The sequence below is a fragment of the Salmo salar genome, chromosome 11, assembly GCF_965601325.2.
Source record: "Salmo salar chromosome 11, fSalSal1, whole genome shotgun sequence".
NCBI lineage: Eukaryota > Metazoa > Chordata > Actinopteri > Salmoniformes > Salmonidae > Salmo > Salmo salar.
Genome location: NC_138301.1, coordinates 18,449,327 through 18,466,155, shown reverse-complemented (window position 1 = coordinate 18,466,155; position 16,829 = coordinate 18,449,327). Strand labels below are relative to the sequence as shown.

The window sequence follows — 16,829 nt, the reverse complement described above, 5'->3', positions numbered from 1 at the left end:
CATTCCCCTTTAGTTTCATAATGACAGCCACAACTCTTATCCCAGTTTTACAGGCTGATCGCTACAGTACATTTCCAAGCAGAGATGTATTTTAGAAACAGGATAATAACCCTGTCATGGGGAGTTAAAGCAAGCTGAACTAATGGGTCACAGTATGCATTCAGAAGGAAGTATTTCTGCTAATGCACATTTGGACATAAAGGTGTTTCTTGGCCCTTGAAAAGCATCCGACCTACAGTAATGTGCATTCTGTCTTCTAAATCTGCTCTACTTCTCTTTAATGTATTCCTCTGGAAAGGTAACAGGAGGAGGAGGAACTCGAAGATGTCTTTTTAGAGGCCTTTTTTACTGCCGAGTGAAATCTCTTTGGGGAGATGGCGATGGTTATGCAGGATGAATAAAACGCCTGGTGAGACGTGGGGTTTGAAGGTTTGAACAGGGAATCTCCTGGCAGAGGGTGAGATGGAGGGAGGGAGTCAACTGATTGACAGACACAGCAGGCCAGGTTAACCTCCTCTTCTGATTGGGTTGGCAGCACTGTTTTATGCTTAATAGAGTCTGTAAAACCAAAATAAGCTTTCATGTTAAAAGTCTTGTCTTTTTCCAACTCCGTGGAGATACGGCAGTATTAAACAGTATACTACTACTGATGATGCATCGTTAAGGGTGCTGCTGAATTACAAGGTTATTAAAAGGTACTTAAAGATTGGAGAACAACGTTTTGCTGCCACATCATCCGTCATTAACCTTGCCAAATCTCTCACTGATTCACCCCATACAAAACACCAATCAATCACATCTGCTGCAGGCTGGTTGGCTGGCTGGCTGACTACATCACTTCCCCACAGGAAGGAAGAAGACGCATGTTCAGCAATGAGCAGAAATGAGGCTGTACAGCTTTGGCTCTGGAAATGAGCCTTTAGATTGGATTACGATGCCATTTTTAAGCCGTCTTTTCCCCTCAGAAGATGTGCTGTGCTCCTCCTCTCCCTCTCAACGTTATACAATAGTTGAGAAGGGAAAATATTGCTGAATTTCTGTAGTCATGACTGTGTGTGACTCCCAGTGACACTTTAATTTGTGCTTATTATGACAATATTAATAGCAAAGGCTTTGGTGCAGCCAGGGAAATTGAAACTCAATCACAGAGTTCTGACTTCTCCAACCATGCCCATTACAAGATAATCCTTCATCTCCTTCAATACATTAATTTCAGCCATGTGTTATCTGTCTCTGATTGTAGTCAATATTCCTGCCAGGGGCACTATTTTGTGTTTATTCTATGGCAACAACACAGAAACAAACACTTCCTCATTATCATAATCCTCCTCTTTTAAAGCTGCAATATACAACTTTTTAGGTGACCTGACCAAATTCACATTGAAATGTGAGTTATAGATATGTCATTCTCATTGAAAGCAAGTCTAAGAAGCGGTAGATATGTTCTATGTCCGCTATTTCTATGCTTCCAGTTGTTAAGTTTTGTTTTTACATGTTTTACTTTCGGTTTTGTACACCAGCTTCAAACAGATGAAAATACAATATTTTTGGTTATGGAAAATATTATTCACAGCGATTTAGATGGTACAATGATTCTCCACGCAAACAAGAATTAATCCAATCTCTCACACAAGTCTGTAACTATACAACCTGTTAGTGGAGGGTGCTTAGTGGGATGACACTGCACAAAAGTACTTTGTTTGCTCATCTCATATACATTTAGACAGCTGCACTCATTAGCTAGTATCAAAACCCCCGACCCTAAGCAACACAGTGACTAGGCAACACACTGCCTACGTCGATAAGGGAAGACAAAAAATCTGCAGACACTCCCAATAAATCACGAGGCAGACATGCCAGAACGTCGCGATTCAGAACCAAAGTTTGCAGTCAATACCTTTGCATCAACTACCTTAACTAAAACCAGTGCAAACTAGCCACTTGGGAAACGCACTCATTAAAAATAGCCTCTGTGATCTCCATCTTGCTTGCAACTATTTTGTAGTTTATTTAAGCTGATAAAGTAGTAACGTAAGCAGTGACAGTTCCTCTATACCAAAAGATTCCATCATTGAAACCAAACCCTAGGGTCGGGTTTTCAACACTTCTCATTAGCAGAGTATTGTACTTCAATGGGGACACTTAAGCTTGCTGAAGCACAGAATGTTCATCGTGACCTATGTTAAGGGTAAAGGCATCAACTGGATGACTAAATTATAATGATAGCAGACCAGTTAACAATGAGTCAGGACTGAAAGAGATTTTTAATTGCACAAGTGAGAGGAACGTCCCATATAATCACAGTCAACTGATTTTATAGCGTGTAAACTGCTGTCAGCTAGCCGAAATGTTTCAAATATAATTACGCCGATATACAGTAAAACCCTCCCACACACACTGAGCAGGGCAAGTGATTGACCTGATTCTCATGCCACTTGGCAGGCATGGCCACTGGACATTAGGATGTGTTGGATGCCAGGGGGAGTCAGAGACTGTAGATACCGAGGGAGAGGGTATAATAGAAATGGCAGACTCCTGTCCATAGAGTAACTTTCATCTCACTTCTTTAGAAGGGGAAAGAGGGGAGTTGGGGGTGTAGGTAATTATAGCAAGAGTGCGAGGCAATTGCAGGTGTGGGAGACAGAGGAGTGACTTTGGTGTAGGAGGTGCTAACTGTAGTGGTACAAGTGGGAGGGGTCACATTGGGAAAGGAGATGATGGCCCTTGTGGTGGGAGAGAGGGGTAACAGCCAGGTAATTGATTGCAGCGTCTGTGATCTAGCCCTCGCTGAATACCAGTACTCCCCACTGAGAAAGAAATCATCCATTAATCTTGGTATGAAATGCGTAAACATAGTCAGAATACTGACAATAAGACAAAAGGAATCCAGTGTTCCAGTTACTGAATACTGTGTACTATGAAGGTTACTCAACACTGTCGGAATATGTCCCTGGATGAAACAAATCAAAAATGAATGGTACAATAAATTGTGTGATTCAACTCCTAACTTACACAGATATGCATTTCTACTATTATATACTGTCACTTCCACAGTGCACACACACACCCACACACAGACACATACACTTCCTGCAAAGGCAAAGCAAATTACATCCCATTTCTTTTCTTGGCAGCCTGAGCTAAGTAATCCAGGCATCTGAGAAATGTGCACCATCCTGTGATGTGAAGGCAGCAGAATGTCTGTGTAGATTCACAAGACCAATGGGGAAACAAGCAGATAAATCAGTCTGTTTTCCATGGAGAGTGCCTTCCTTTCCCTGAGCCCTTCTCTCTCTATCCACAGCCCTGGGCTGCGTCTGCCTGCCTGACACTGCTGCCTGCCTGCTCTCTCTCTCCCTCTCCGGCCGCCAGCCTAGCCTGCCTGTAAACACTCGTCACACAGACTTGTCTCTCACAAGCGAGACAAACCTGGTCTTGTTCTTGAAGCACTACTGTTATGACACACCTTCTGCTTGTGTGACAGGTGATGGGGTTGGATGTGGTATTACTGTATATCATTATATAAAGTGTACAGTAGATGAACCAAAGACAAACTAGCTGGATCAAATCAAATGTCAAGGACAGGGAAAGATCTGTCGGGCAATTAGGCTTCTGCTATTGTCTTTCACAACAATATGATACATTTTTGCACTTAGCGTTTCGTCTGGTAACAATAAAGGCATTAGCCAACATGTAATGTCAATATCTGGAGGCTTTTATTTTAACTATATGATTAGAGATGGTGTATGTCCAGTTGACAATTCAGTGTCACCTCAAAAAAATAAGGTAAGCATGAGCTAAGAGGTCAACTTTTTAAAAGGTTTTCATGTGCCATTTCACTGTCCTTGAAACGCTGATACAGGCACCCAATATGGCAGCCAGAGACAAAATGTGTCAACGACCTAAATATTTTTGATCGTATCAGAATACCGAAAAGTATGATGACTTGGTAAGTTAAGATCACCTCTCAAATGTTTAATGAATTTGAGATCATTTGGTTGAACTCATACATGAAAGAACAATAAGCATTCATGTATATTACTCTAATTTGTTTCAAATTGTGTTCAACTGTAATATAGTTTAATGTAATATAGTTTAATATAATATAGTATGATATGATATTGTACAATATATATTTACTATTTAAATTATGCATAACAAATATCAAACTTTGTATCTGGTTACTGCGATACTGTATTCCACTTTTGGAGTAAAAACATTATTCCTTAATAAAATATTCCCTCCTAATCCATCCTATATTACATGCATGAGCTGAATGATTACAATCCACTGAATAAATGAAACCTACGTAAGAGGTTGTTATTAACTTAATGACATTATTGGGATTATAAAGATCACTGCTTATTTTGAAAATGTGTGAAAATGCTTTATAAATGCAGGCTACGTTCATATTGGTTTGTGCTGTATATCATACTCTCTGTAGCTACGTTTCACCATAATGTTTCACCCATTCTCTGGATATACTTCAGGATTCACTGTATGTTTTTGGACCTATGGCCAGTAGGCCCTTGAGGTATAGTATCAATAATGGACAATGTCCATAATGCTAAGCAATCCTGTGCTTTACATCACGATGCATGCACTGTACTGTATAGCCAATGTCACAGTCAAGGGCAATACTTAATGAATAACAAGAGAATGAGGCTGCACTTCCATTTATACCTCATATGAAAACCTGAAGAATGATACTGGTAATTTATAGGTAGAATTGGTTATGATAATTTTGAACACATGAAACCTGAAACCTGAAATACTAGTGTGTGTGTGGGTGGGGGGGGGGCTAATTACTCAGTCATTAGCACATCACCTCACATAGAGCCAATAGAGTTGCTGTAGTGATAAATCATTTCCCTGAATATAACGTGGATTTAATGAAAAAAGAGAGAACATTACATTGGTGCACTTCTATTGATTCTGTTTTAAAACTGAACAGACACCTTTGAGAACCATCTATGCGTGTGATGTTTGGCCTGTTCCTGCACACACATTATTCTGACGCCACCTATATATTAACCTACATTACATTTATTTGACTTTTTTGACTTTATCGTTGTATTTCCAATGTTGAATAAGTTATAGCTATATTATAGCTGATGTCTAATAAATTAATTTAAAAGTAAGAGTAAGTATCATGGGATTATGTAATTCTCAGACGTGTAAATTATTTTTGATTAGATTTCAATTCATTCAACAAATTGTTCCACACACATTTATGCACAGAATTAGGGCTAAACCAAATGTATCCTTTTATATCCGAGATGACTGCATTTTCTGATGCCATCATTAAATACCCTATCACTAATGCATTTGCCATTGTGCCTCATAGTGAGATAGTGAAATTATCAGTTGAAAATAAAGTATCCATTTCATTTACCTTGTAGGCTAGGTGAGTGTGTATGAACGCATCCTACCTACACTTCATCCGCGCATGACGCTCTGACGTCTGACCAGAGCGCAATGGAGTTAGTTACCTGAAATCACTGTAAGGGTGAATTATCCAAAATCCGGCGGATTTAACCCGCTCTTGTTCCCGTTCCACCGCCTTTTCGCTCCCAAACATCCTTAGGGAGAACTTGTTGACCCCCGGTTGCAGCATAGCCCCAAACTGCCTGTGTATGAATCCTGCCTGGTACAATCTCTCGTCGTCCGGCGAAATTTGATCAATGCCATCCAACTTTATGAACCCTGATTCCTGGTCAAGAGAAGCATGTTGGGCACCACCACCGCTGGCGCCTTGCGCACCTTGGTCCGCCCCGCCGCCAATAGCTCCGGGGGGGCTCTCCTCGCTCGGGGTGACGTCTCCTTCCGTGATGAGGCGCCTCTGCTCCGCGGAGTCTGAGTCGTGCACATGCCGACTGGTGATGGAGGAGAGACTGCCACGAAATCTCCGACAATCTCCGTTTAAACTGGTCTTCGTTGGTCTCCCAATGTCCGTCTCCATGATCACCGTGTCTCCACTTCTGGTCTCCCCGATGCCTTTGAAGCTTCCTCTGGAGGTTGGTGACGGCAAGGGTTTCATCCTAATACTCTTCCTCCGGGTGTCCTTGTCGCCGTCTTCTCCTTCGCCCATGATAGAAGCTTTCTGTCCAATATGCTGTGGCAAACTGTAGAGCCTTTTACGCATGGAGGAGTGCAACCTGTCCATTATGACATTGAAACGGAACGAACAATTTCAAATGCAATAGATGTCCAGAATAGGATGGTTATTGTTGAGAAGTATAGCCACGAACCCCACAGCTCCCTATCTGTGAGTGAGAGCGACCAGTCTGGAGCTAATCTCAAACCTTGAAAGCATTACACTGATACACATGACACGGGCGGCTGTGGCTCTTCTAGTGCAAATACAGGAAGAGGCTCCTTTCTCGATCATTACCTTACAGTTTAGATATGCCTTCTCTCGCTGCATTGACAGTCCGATTCACCATAACACTCATGGTAGGCACGTACGCTCCAACCGTGTGCGCACCAAGTGAGGGGAGAAAGCTGGTAGAAGCCACCTTAGCATGATATGTGAGGGACGTGCCGATTGACAGAGAGGAGACGAGGAGGTCATGAACAGCGGAAGGAGGGATGCTCTTTTCCTCCAAATTCGTGTCAGCTGCCTCTCAATAATAAACAATGCAATGCAATCACGCACCATAGGCTGCATCAGCAGCAGCATCCAAGGACCCGTTGACACCTATTGTCCCAAGCATTCTGGTAGGATGAATATTCATGAAGCTGATGGGTTGCCATAGGAGCCAACGTGGTTTTAGAGCATTTCGTATTACTCTGTAGTCTACATAAATCGGAGACACTCCATTTAGTATGATATGTTACCTTTCATATGGTATGTATTCATTTGGGGATGTCCATCATCCATTTTGTATGATATGTTACAAATTACTATGATATGTTACGACTTGCAATTCATTTAATATGTTACGAATTTGCAAAAGGGATATGTTACGAATTCCAATTTGTGGTGGCTAATGCTAGCTAGGTGGCTAACACTAGCTAGCATGTTTTATTTTTTTTATTTCACCTTTATTTAACCAGGTAGGCTAGTTGAGAACAAGTTCTCATTTGCAACTGCGACCTGGCCAAGATAAAGCATAGCAATTCAACACATACAACAACACAGAGTTACACATGGAATAAACAAAACATAGTCAATAATACAGTAGAAAAAATAAAACAAAAAGTCTATATACAGTGAGTGCAAATGAGGTAAGATAAGGGAGTTAAGGCAATAAATAGGCCATGGTGGCGAAGTAATTACAATATGGCAATTAAACACTGGAATGGTAGATGTGCAGAAGATGAATGTGCAAGTAGAGATACTGGGGTGCAAAGGAGCAAGATAAATAAATACAGTATGGGGATGAGGTACATAGATGGGCTGTTTACAAATGGGTTATGTACAGGTGCAGTGATCTGTGAGCTGCTCTGACAGCTGGTACTTAAAGCTAGTGAGGGAGGTAAGAGTCTCCAGCTTCAGTGATTTTTGCAGTTCGTTCCAGTCATTGGCAGCAGAGAACTGGAAGGAAAGGCGACCAAAGGAGGAATTGGCTTTGGGGGTGACCAGTGAGATATACCTGCTGGAGCGAGTGCTACGAGTGGGTGCTGCTATGGTGACCAGTGAGCTGAGGTAAGGCGGGGCTTTACCTAGCAGAGACTTGTAGATAACCTGCAGCCAGTGGGTTTGGCGACGAGTATGAAGCGAGGGCCAACAAACGAGAGCGTACAGGTCGCAGTGGTGGGTAGTATATGGGGCTTTGGTGACAAAACGGATGGCACTGTGATAGACTGCATCCAATTTGTTGAGTAGAGTGTTGGAGGCTATTTTATAGATGACATCGCCGAAGTCGAGGATCGGTAGTGTGGTCAGTTTTACGAGGGTATGTTTGGCAGCATGAGTGAAGGATGCTTTGTTGCGATATAGGAAGCCGATTCTAGATTTAATTTTTGATTGGAGATGCTTAATGTGAGTCTGGAAGGAGAGTTTACAGTCTAACCAGACTCCTAGGTATTTGTAGTTGTCCACATATTCTAAGTCAGAACCGTCCAGAGTGGTGATTCTGGACGGGCGGGCGGGTGCAGGCAGCGATCGATTGAATAGCATGCATTTAGTTTTACTTGCATTTAAGAGCAGTTGGAGGCCACGGAAGGAGAGTTGTATGGCATTGAAGCTCGTCTGGAGGTTAGTTAACACAGTGTCCAAAGAGGGGCCAGAAGTATACAGAATGGTGTCGTCTGCGTAGAGGTGGATCAGAGAATCACCAGCAGCAAGAGCGACATCATTGATGTATACAGAGAAGAGAGTCGGCCCGAGAATTGAACCCTGTGACACCCCCATAGAGACTGCCAGAGGTCCAGACAACAGGCCCTCCGATTTGACACACTGAACTCTATCAGAGAAGTAGTTGGTAAACCAGGCGAGGCAATCATTTGAGAAACCAAGGCTGTCATGTCTGCCAATAAGAATGTGGTGATTGACAGAGTCGAAAGCCTTGGCTAGGTCGATGAATACGGCTGCACAGTAATGTCTCTTATCGATGGCGGTTATGATATCGTTTAGGACCTTGAGCGTGGCTGAAGTGCACCCATGACCAGCTCTGAATCCAGATTGCATAGCGGAGAAGGTACGGTGGGATTCGAAATGGTCGGTAATCTGTTTGTTAACTTGGCTTTCGAAGACCTTAGAAAGACAGGGTAGGATAGATATAAGTCTGTAGCAGTTTGGGTCTAGAGTGTCACCCCCATTGAAGAGGGGGATGACCATGGCAGCTTTCCAATTTTTGGGAATCTCAGATGATACGAAAGAGAGGTTGAACAGGCTAGTAATAGGGGTTGCAACAATTTCTGCAGATCATTTTAGAAAGAGAGGATCCAGATTGTCTAGCCCGGCTGATTTGTAGGGGTCCAGATTTTGCAACTCTTTCAGAACATCAGCTATCTGGATTTGGGTGAAGGAGAAATGGTGGGGGCTTGGGAGGGTTGCTGTGGAGGGTGCCGGGCAGTTGACCGGGGTAGGGGTAGCAGGTGGAAAGCATGGCCAGCCGTAGAGAAATGCTTATTGAAATTCTCAATTATAGTGGATTTTAAAGAATAACCAGGCATCCTCTACTGACGTGATGAGGTCAATGTGATTCCAGGATACCCCGGCCAGGTCGATTAGAAAGGACTGCTCGCAGAAGTGTTTTAGGGAGCGTTTGACAGTGATGAGGGGTGGTCGTTTGACCGCAGACCCATTACGGATGCAGGCAATGAGGCAGTGATCGCTGAGATCTTGATTGAAAACAGCAGAGGTGTATTTGGAGGGCGAGTTAGTTAGTATGTTATCTATGAGGGTGCCCGTGTTTACGGATTTGGGGTTGTACCTGGTAGGTTCATTGATAATTTGAGTGAGATTGAGGGGATCAAGCTTAGATTTTAGGATGGCCGGGGTGTTAAACATGTCCCAGTTTAGGTCACCTAGTAGCACGAGCTCAGAAGATAGATGGGGGGCAATCAATTCACATATGGTATCGAGGGCACAGCTGGGGGCAGAGGGTGGTGAATTTTTAGAAGTAGAAGCTCGAATTGTTTGGGCACAGACCTGGATAGTAAGACAGAACTCTGCAGGCTATCTCTGCAGTAGATTGCAACAACGCCCCCTTTGGCAGTTCTATCTTGGCGGAAAATGTTATAGTCGGGGATGGAGATTTCAGGGTTTTTGGTGGTTTTCCTAAGCCAGGATTCAGACACGGCTAAGACATGCGGGTTGGCAGAGTGTGCTAAAGCAGTGAGTAAAACAAACTTAGGGAGTAGGCTTCTAATGTTAACATGCATGAAACCAAGGCTTTTACGGTTACAGAAGTCAACAAATGAGAACACCTGGGGAGTGGGAGTGGAGCTAGGCACTGCAGCACCTGGATTAACCTCTACATCACCAGAGGAAGAGGAGAAGTAGGATAAGGGTACGGCTAAAGGCTATACGAACTGGCCGTCTAGCACATTCGGAACAGAGAGTAAAAGGAGCAGGTTTCTGGGCACGATAGCATAGATTCAAGGCATAGTGTACATACAAAGGTAAGGTAGGATGTGAGTACATTGGAGGTAAACCTAGTCATAGAGTAATGATGAGAGAGATGTAGTCTCTAGAGACGTTTAAACCAGGTGAAGTCATCGCATATGTAGGAGGTGGAATAACAAGGTTGGTTAAGGCATATTGAGCAGGCCTAGAGGCTCTACAGTGAAATAAGACAGTAATCACTAACCAGGACAGTAATGGACGAGGCATATTGATATTAGAGAAGCATGCATAGCCAAGTGATCATATGGGTCCAGTGAGTGGTTGGGCTGGCTGGGGACACGGCGATTCAGACAGTTAGCAGGCCGGGGCTAATAAGCTAGCAGTTAGTAGGCCAGGGTTAACAAGCTAGCAGTTAGCAGACCGGGGCTAGCAAGCAAGCAGTTAGCAGACCGGTGCAAGCAAGCTAGCAGTTAGCAGACCGGGGCTAGCAAGTAAGCAGACCGGGGCTAGCAAGTAAGCAGAAGGACCTTTGGAGGACGTCGCGATGGAGGTACGTCTGTTTTTGCCTCTTCGTGCGGTGACGTCGATAGACCAGTCGTGGATTAGTAGGGTTCCAAGTAGTTCTAGGTAGCTAGCAGGCCGCGGTTAGCAGAATGGGCCATCAGAGGACGTCGCACCTGAGGGGCCTGTTGGAATCCTCAGGCAGATTATGTCGGTATTCCAGTCGTAGAGGATCGGCGGGGTTCCGTTCCCCGTACCGGCAGTAGAAGGGGTCCGGATATTGTAGCCCAGGAGTGGGCTTTGGTGGTAGTCCAGGAGCCCTAGCCGGGCTAGCTTCAGGCTAATTGGTGCTTGCTGGATGGAAACGATAGCCAGGAGTAGTAACCCGGGATTGCGGTTAGCTAGTTGCGAAGATCCAGATGAAAATATTCAGAGTTTGCGGTAGGAATCTGGGGATATGGAGAGGAAAGAAAATAGGTCCATTATGCTCTGGTTTGAGTCACGTTGTACGAACTGGCGAGAGCTTTCTGAGCTAAAGGTTAGCTGATGACCACTAGCAGTGGTTTGCTGACTGATAGCTGGTAGCTAGTTAGCTGACTAGCTTCAGTTGAGGGATTCAAGATCCGAAGTAAATAGAAATACCTTAGAAAAAAAACAGATCCACACCACATTGGGTGAGGCGGGTTGCAGGAGAGTATTTAGAAGTTGAGATTTAGGAAAATATTTAAAAAAGATATGCGAAGAAAAAGATATAAAAAGATATATACAAGGGACACGACAGGACAAAGACGTCTGACTGCTACGCCATCTTGGAACCAAAAAAAGGGTTAGGGGTTAAGGTTAGGAGTTAGGTTAAAGTTAGGGTTCGGGGAAGGGTTAGCTAAAAGGGTTAAGGTTAGGGTTAGATGAAGGGGTGGCTACAAGTGGCGCAGCAGTCTAAGGCACTGCATCTCAATGCAAGAGGCATCCCTGCAGTCCTTGGATGGAATCCAGGCTGCATCACATCTGACTGTGATTGGGAGGTCCTAAGGGCTGTTGGTGGTAGGCCGTCATTGTAAATAAGAATTTGTTCTTAACTGACTTGGCTAGTTAAATAAAGGTTAAAAAAAAGTGGGTCAGGTTAGCTTGAATTGGGCAAGAGTTCACTGAGTACCGGCACCTTAACTGTTCTACTGCTTGAGCTCCTGTTCCTTTTATAGAATATTAGCTGAAAAGTATTGTGGAGCTCCTGCACCTAAATATAAACAGTATCGGCACCTATTTCAGTCCAAGTCAAGCACTGGTTAGCTAACATGATAAGCAGTTAAAAAGTAGCAAATAGTTGAAAAGTTGCTAAAATGCTGAAGTTTCCGTAATTAGATTCGAACACGCCGTTCGCGTTATACATCCACCTCGACCAACCCCACTCCTTTATTTTTTTGCCATAAGTAACCTTCTATCTTATGTAACCATGTAACATATCATAGTAATATGTCTAGTCTATGAGACCAGTCTGTAGGAGCGAGAACTGCAAATAAGCAAAGCTCTCCCCAATTCTTGAATAGCTATCGTGTCCTTTTAAAGTTACAGTTGAAGTCGGAAATTTACATACACCTTAGCCAAATATATTTAAACACAGTTTTTCACAATTCCTGATTTTTAATCCTAGTAAAAATTCCCTGTTTTAGGTCAGTTAGGATCACCACTTTTTTTAAGAATGTGAAATGTCAGAATAATAGTAGAGAGAATGATTTATTTCAGCATTTATTTCTTTCATCACATTCCCAGTGGGTCAGAAGTTTACAAACACTCAATTAGTATTTGATAGCATTGCCTTTATATTGTTTAACTTGGGTCAAAAGTTTTGGGTAGCCTTCCACAAACTTCCCACAATAAGTTGGGTGAATTTTGACCCATTCCTCCTGACAGAGCTGGTGTAACAGAGTCAGGTTTGTAGGCCTCCTTGCTCGCACATGCTTTTTACGTTCTGCCCACAAATTTTCTATAGGATTGAGGTCAGGGCTTTGTGATGGCCACTCCAATACCTTGACTTTCTTGTCCTTAATAAGGCTAGGGGGCAGTATTTTGACGTGCGGATGAAAAGCGTGCCCAAAGTAAACTGCCTGCTACTCAGGCCCAGAAGCTAGGATATGCATATTATTAGTAGATTTGGATAGAAAACACTCTGAAGTTTCTAAAACTGTTTGAATAATGTCTGTGAGTATAACAGAACTGATTTGGCAGGTGAAACCCCGAGCACAATCCATCCAGGGGAATTTTGTTTTGAGGTTAATCTGTTTCCCATTAGTTTTCTATGGGAAGCCCTTTTTAATAGGAATATGGTTGCAGTTCCTATGGCTTCCACTAGATGTCAACAGTCTTTAGCAATTGGTTGATGTTTTTCTTTTGAGAAATTACAAAGTAGTCCTGTTCTTTCCATGTGTCACTCAGAGTGACTCAAGTCTTCTGGTGCGCGTGACCTAGAACACGCTTCACTTTGTTTTTGTACTGTATTGAACACAATACATCCCGTCTTAAATTTTATCGATTATTTACGTTTTAGGGTACCTAAGTTTGGATTAGGAAAGTTGTTTGAAATGTTTGGACCAAGTTTACAGGTAATTTATTAGATACTTTGTAGGCATGTTGGGCGAGTTGAAACCGGTGTATATCAAACGCGCCAAATAAATGGACATTTTGGGGCTATAAAGAAGGAATTTATCGAACAAAAGGACCATTTGTGATGTTTCTGGGACATTTTGGAGTGCCAACAGAAGAAGATCTTCAAAAGGTAAGGCATGAATTATATCGTTATTTCTGACTTTTGTGTCGCACCTGGCTGGTTGACATATGACTTTCATGTGTTTGTATGCGGGGTGCTGTCCTCAGATAATCGCATGGTCTGCTTTCGCGGGAAAGCCTTTTTGAAATCTGACACTGTGGCTGGATTAAGTTAAGATGTATTTTGACGTATAACACTTGTATGTTTTATGAATTCTTATTATGAGTATTTCTGTTTTTGAATTTGGCACGCTGCAATTTCACTGGATGTTGTCAAAGCAATCCCGGGATTCGAGCGGGAATGGGGGTGAAGGGATCACTAAGAGGTTTTAAGCCATTTTTCCACAACTTTGGAAGTATGCTTGGGGTTATTGTCCATTTGGAAGACCCATTTGCGACCAAGCTTTAACTTCCTGATTGATGTCTTGAGATGTTGCTTCAATATATCCACATCATTTTCCTACCTCATGATGTCATCTATTTTGTGAAGTGCACCAGTCCCTCCTGCAGAAAAGCTCCCCCACAACATGATGCTGCCACCCCCGTGTTTCACGGTTGGGATGGTGTTCTTCGGCTTGCAAGCCTCCCCCTTTTCCCTCCAAAAATAACGATGGTCATTCCTTGCTGAGCGGCCTTTCAGGTTATGTCGATATAGGACTCGTTTTACTGTGGATATAGATACTTTGTACCTGTTTCCTCCAGCATCTTCACATGGTCCTTTGCTGTTGTTCTGGGATTGATTTGCACTTTTCGCACCAAAGTACGTTCATCTCTAGGAGACAGAACGTGTCTCCTTCCTGAGCGGTATGACAGCTGCGTGGTCTCATGCTGTTTATACTTGCGTACTATTGTTTGTACAGATGAACGTGGTACCTTCAGGCGTTTGGAAATTGCTCCAAAGGATGAACCAGACTTGTGGACGTCTACCATTTTTTTCCTGAGGTCTTGGCTGATTTCTTTTGATTTTCCCATGATGTCAAGCAAAGAGGCACAGCGTTTGAAGGTAGGTATTGAAATACATCCACAGGTACACCTCCAAATGACTCAAATGATGCCAATTAGCCTATCAGAAGCTTCTAAAGCCATGACATAATTTTCTGGAATTTTCCAAGCTGTTTAAAGGCACAGTCAACTTAGTTTATGTAAACTTCTGATCCACTGGAATTGTGATACAGTGAATTATAAGTGAAATAATCTGTCTGTAAACAATTGTTGAAAAAATTACTTGTGTCATGCACAAAGTAGATGTCCTAACCAACTTGCCAAAACTATAGTTTGTTTTAACAAGAAATTTGTGGAGTGGTTGAAAAATGAGTTTTAATGACTCCAACCTAAGTGTATGTAAACTTCCGACTTCAACTGTATATCCCCTCGGGATTGTTTTATGCCAGCCCAAGCTATGCGTGTCCAAAGGTGATACTTACGCTACTATTCCATTCTTCATGCTTTTGTTCATCAGGTTGTAGGATATACAGACAGCAGCTGTGGTAGAATGATCAGCTGGTAAGGGAAACTGCTGCACTAATTTAATGCCATATAGGTGATTTATCAAGATAACTTTCACAAACCAAACATGTCCACGTTTTTTCAAAATGTATATGAAATATACATGGTTAAAGGGTTATAGAAATAAAACATTTTGTTAAAGTTGAGCAAAATAGACAATGCCTACATGATGCAAATGAAATCAACAAAATGAATGTTCAAAAAGGATATAGGCTGTGGTAAGCCACCTCATGAATTGATATAATGTATCCAAGTGAGCAGACACCTAAGGCAATTGATTCATGAATGGTTCACGCCTGATGCCCTCAGTTGCCCTTCGAGGCCAGTCCCATACCCAATAATTCTGAATTTCTTTGTGGTATACAGGTAGATCAGAAAAGCTACATCCCTGATTGGCAGATGAGTGGCAACCCTGATTAGAAGTACCTGCTGCTCATCGGTTCTTCCCTACAAATACTGTTTTGAATAAAAAAATGTACCTACACACTGAAGAAGACTGCAAGCCGAAACATCTGTGTACGCTATCACTGATGCAGTAAAAATAATAAATAAACCTAAAAATGAAGTAAGCGTTATGTGACCTCTTTTTCAGTGCGGACCCATTATACCGTTTGTTAACCTATAGCCTAATGATATAGCCTAATGATGTAATGCAGGAAATGTAAAACTTGTATTTGAGATTTAAAAAGGCTTATGAAGTTTGTAATTTCCACTTTGAAATTTCAGACTTGATTTTCCCTTATGAAAAATGTATTAACCCCTACAAAAAATGTAATTTCATTGTAATCCACATATAATTCACATTTCCTGTTGCTGCAGGATAATTTTTCCTGATGTAGCAAACATGGCTCAAATTAAGATCCTACATCTGTACACTACACTGACCACGTTCACATGCACACCAATATCCCGTTATTATTCGGGATACTCAAGTATTCATTTTTTTAGGTGACACATAAACATCATATTCCGTTTACAATAACCCGAAAAATCTTCTATCCCGGGTATGAGAAACTTGGATAAGATGCCTGGGATATGCAGATCTTAGACGGGATACTGAGGCATGTAAACATCTTATCCCCTTTACTGTTGATTTTTGCAGTCTGCGCAGGCTCAGTTTCACATATCATGGAGTAGTGTGATGATGTTTACATCTGATTGTCAAACAAATCACTTCAAATAATTAGTATTTATTTTGCTGATACTCCGCACTGGACCTTAGCCTACTGGCTACTTTCACCCCTAATTTAGACATGTTTCTGCTTAAAATTTCCAACATTTGGTAGGCCATATTATAATTTCAGACATTTTGTTCGACATTTGGTATGTCAACTATAGTTAAGATACATGCAGCTTCTCTTCTGTCATAACTTGTTGCCCCAGAAGACTAAATAAAGTAGTGCTCAGCAGAATAATGTCTTACATCGATAGAATGAATGCATTAGTAATCTAGGTAACAATGGTAAAGTTGTCTGTTTTTTTTAGGGACCGGGAAGAAAACGCAATAACTCCAAAACAGTGGAAAGATTGGTCCTGTGCAAAATGTCCAAATGTCATCAGTTTGACCGGTTTTAAGGAAATGAAAAGCTGACAAAACGATGAAACAAGTTTCTGATAAGACTTCAGTTCGTCTTGGGTGCATATTTTATGTGGTTGAAAATCAGTGAAGGCTCCTCAGAGGAGGAAGGGGTGGCCATCCTCAGTGAATTTCATACAAATAAATATAGTGCCTCCCGAGTGGTCTATGGGCTGTGCCACTAGAGATCCTGGTTTGAGTCCAGGCTCTGTGGCAGCCGGCCGCGACCGGGAGACCCATGGGGCGGTGCAGAATTGGCCCAGCGTCATCTGGGTTAGGGGAGGGTTTGTGCACTACCGACTCCCGTGGCGGGCAGGGCGCAATGCACGCTGACACGGTCGCCAGGTGTACGGTTTTTCCTCCGAGACATTGATGCGGCTGGCTTCCGGGTTAAGCAAGCAGTGTGGGTTGTGTTTCAGAGAACGCACGGCTCTCGACTTTCGCCTCTCCCGAATCCATACGGGAGTT

The 16,829-nt window shown here is 42.6% G+C and overlaps 1 protein-coding gene and 1 long non-coding RNA gene across 2 annotated transcripts in view; one reads left to right on the top strand and one right to left on the bottom strand.

The window, feature by feature from the left end:
- The window catches only part of hcn4 (hyperpolarization activated cyclic nucleotide-gated potassium channel 4), an 83,227-nt gene extending 76,475 nt beyond the window's left edge, over positions 1–6,752 (bottom strand). Inside the window, exon 1 of the mRNA XM_014126754.3 lies at positions 5,493–6,752. Coding sequence (XP_013982229.3) covers positions 5,493–6,166 — 674 coding nt within the window. The 5' untranslated portion in view covers positions 6,167–6,752. The remainder of the gene's footprint in view (positions 1–5,492) is intronic.
- A 10-nt stretch (positions 6,753–6,762) lies between these two features.
- On the top strand, positions 6,763–15,287 carry LOC106562127 (uncharacterized). Its single transcript, XR_001318984.2, has 3 exons — positions 6,763–6,850; positions 14,739–14,782; positions 15,152–15,287. It is a non-coding gene; the product is annotated as an uncharacterized LOC106562127 (long non-coding RNA).
- The last annotated feature ends 1,542 nt before the right edge of the window (positions 15,288–16,829 follow it).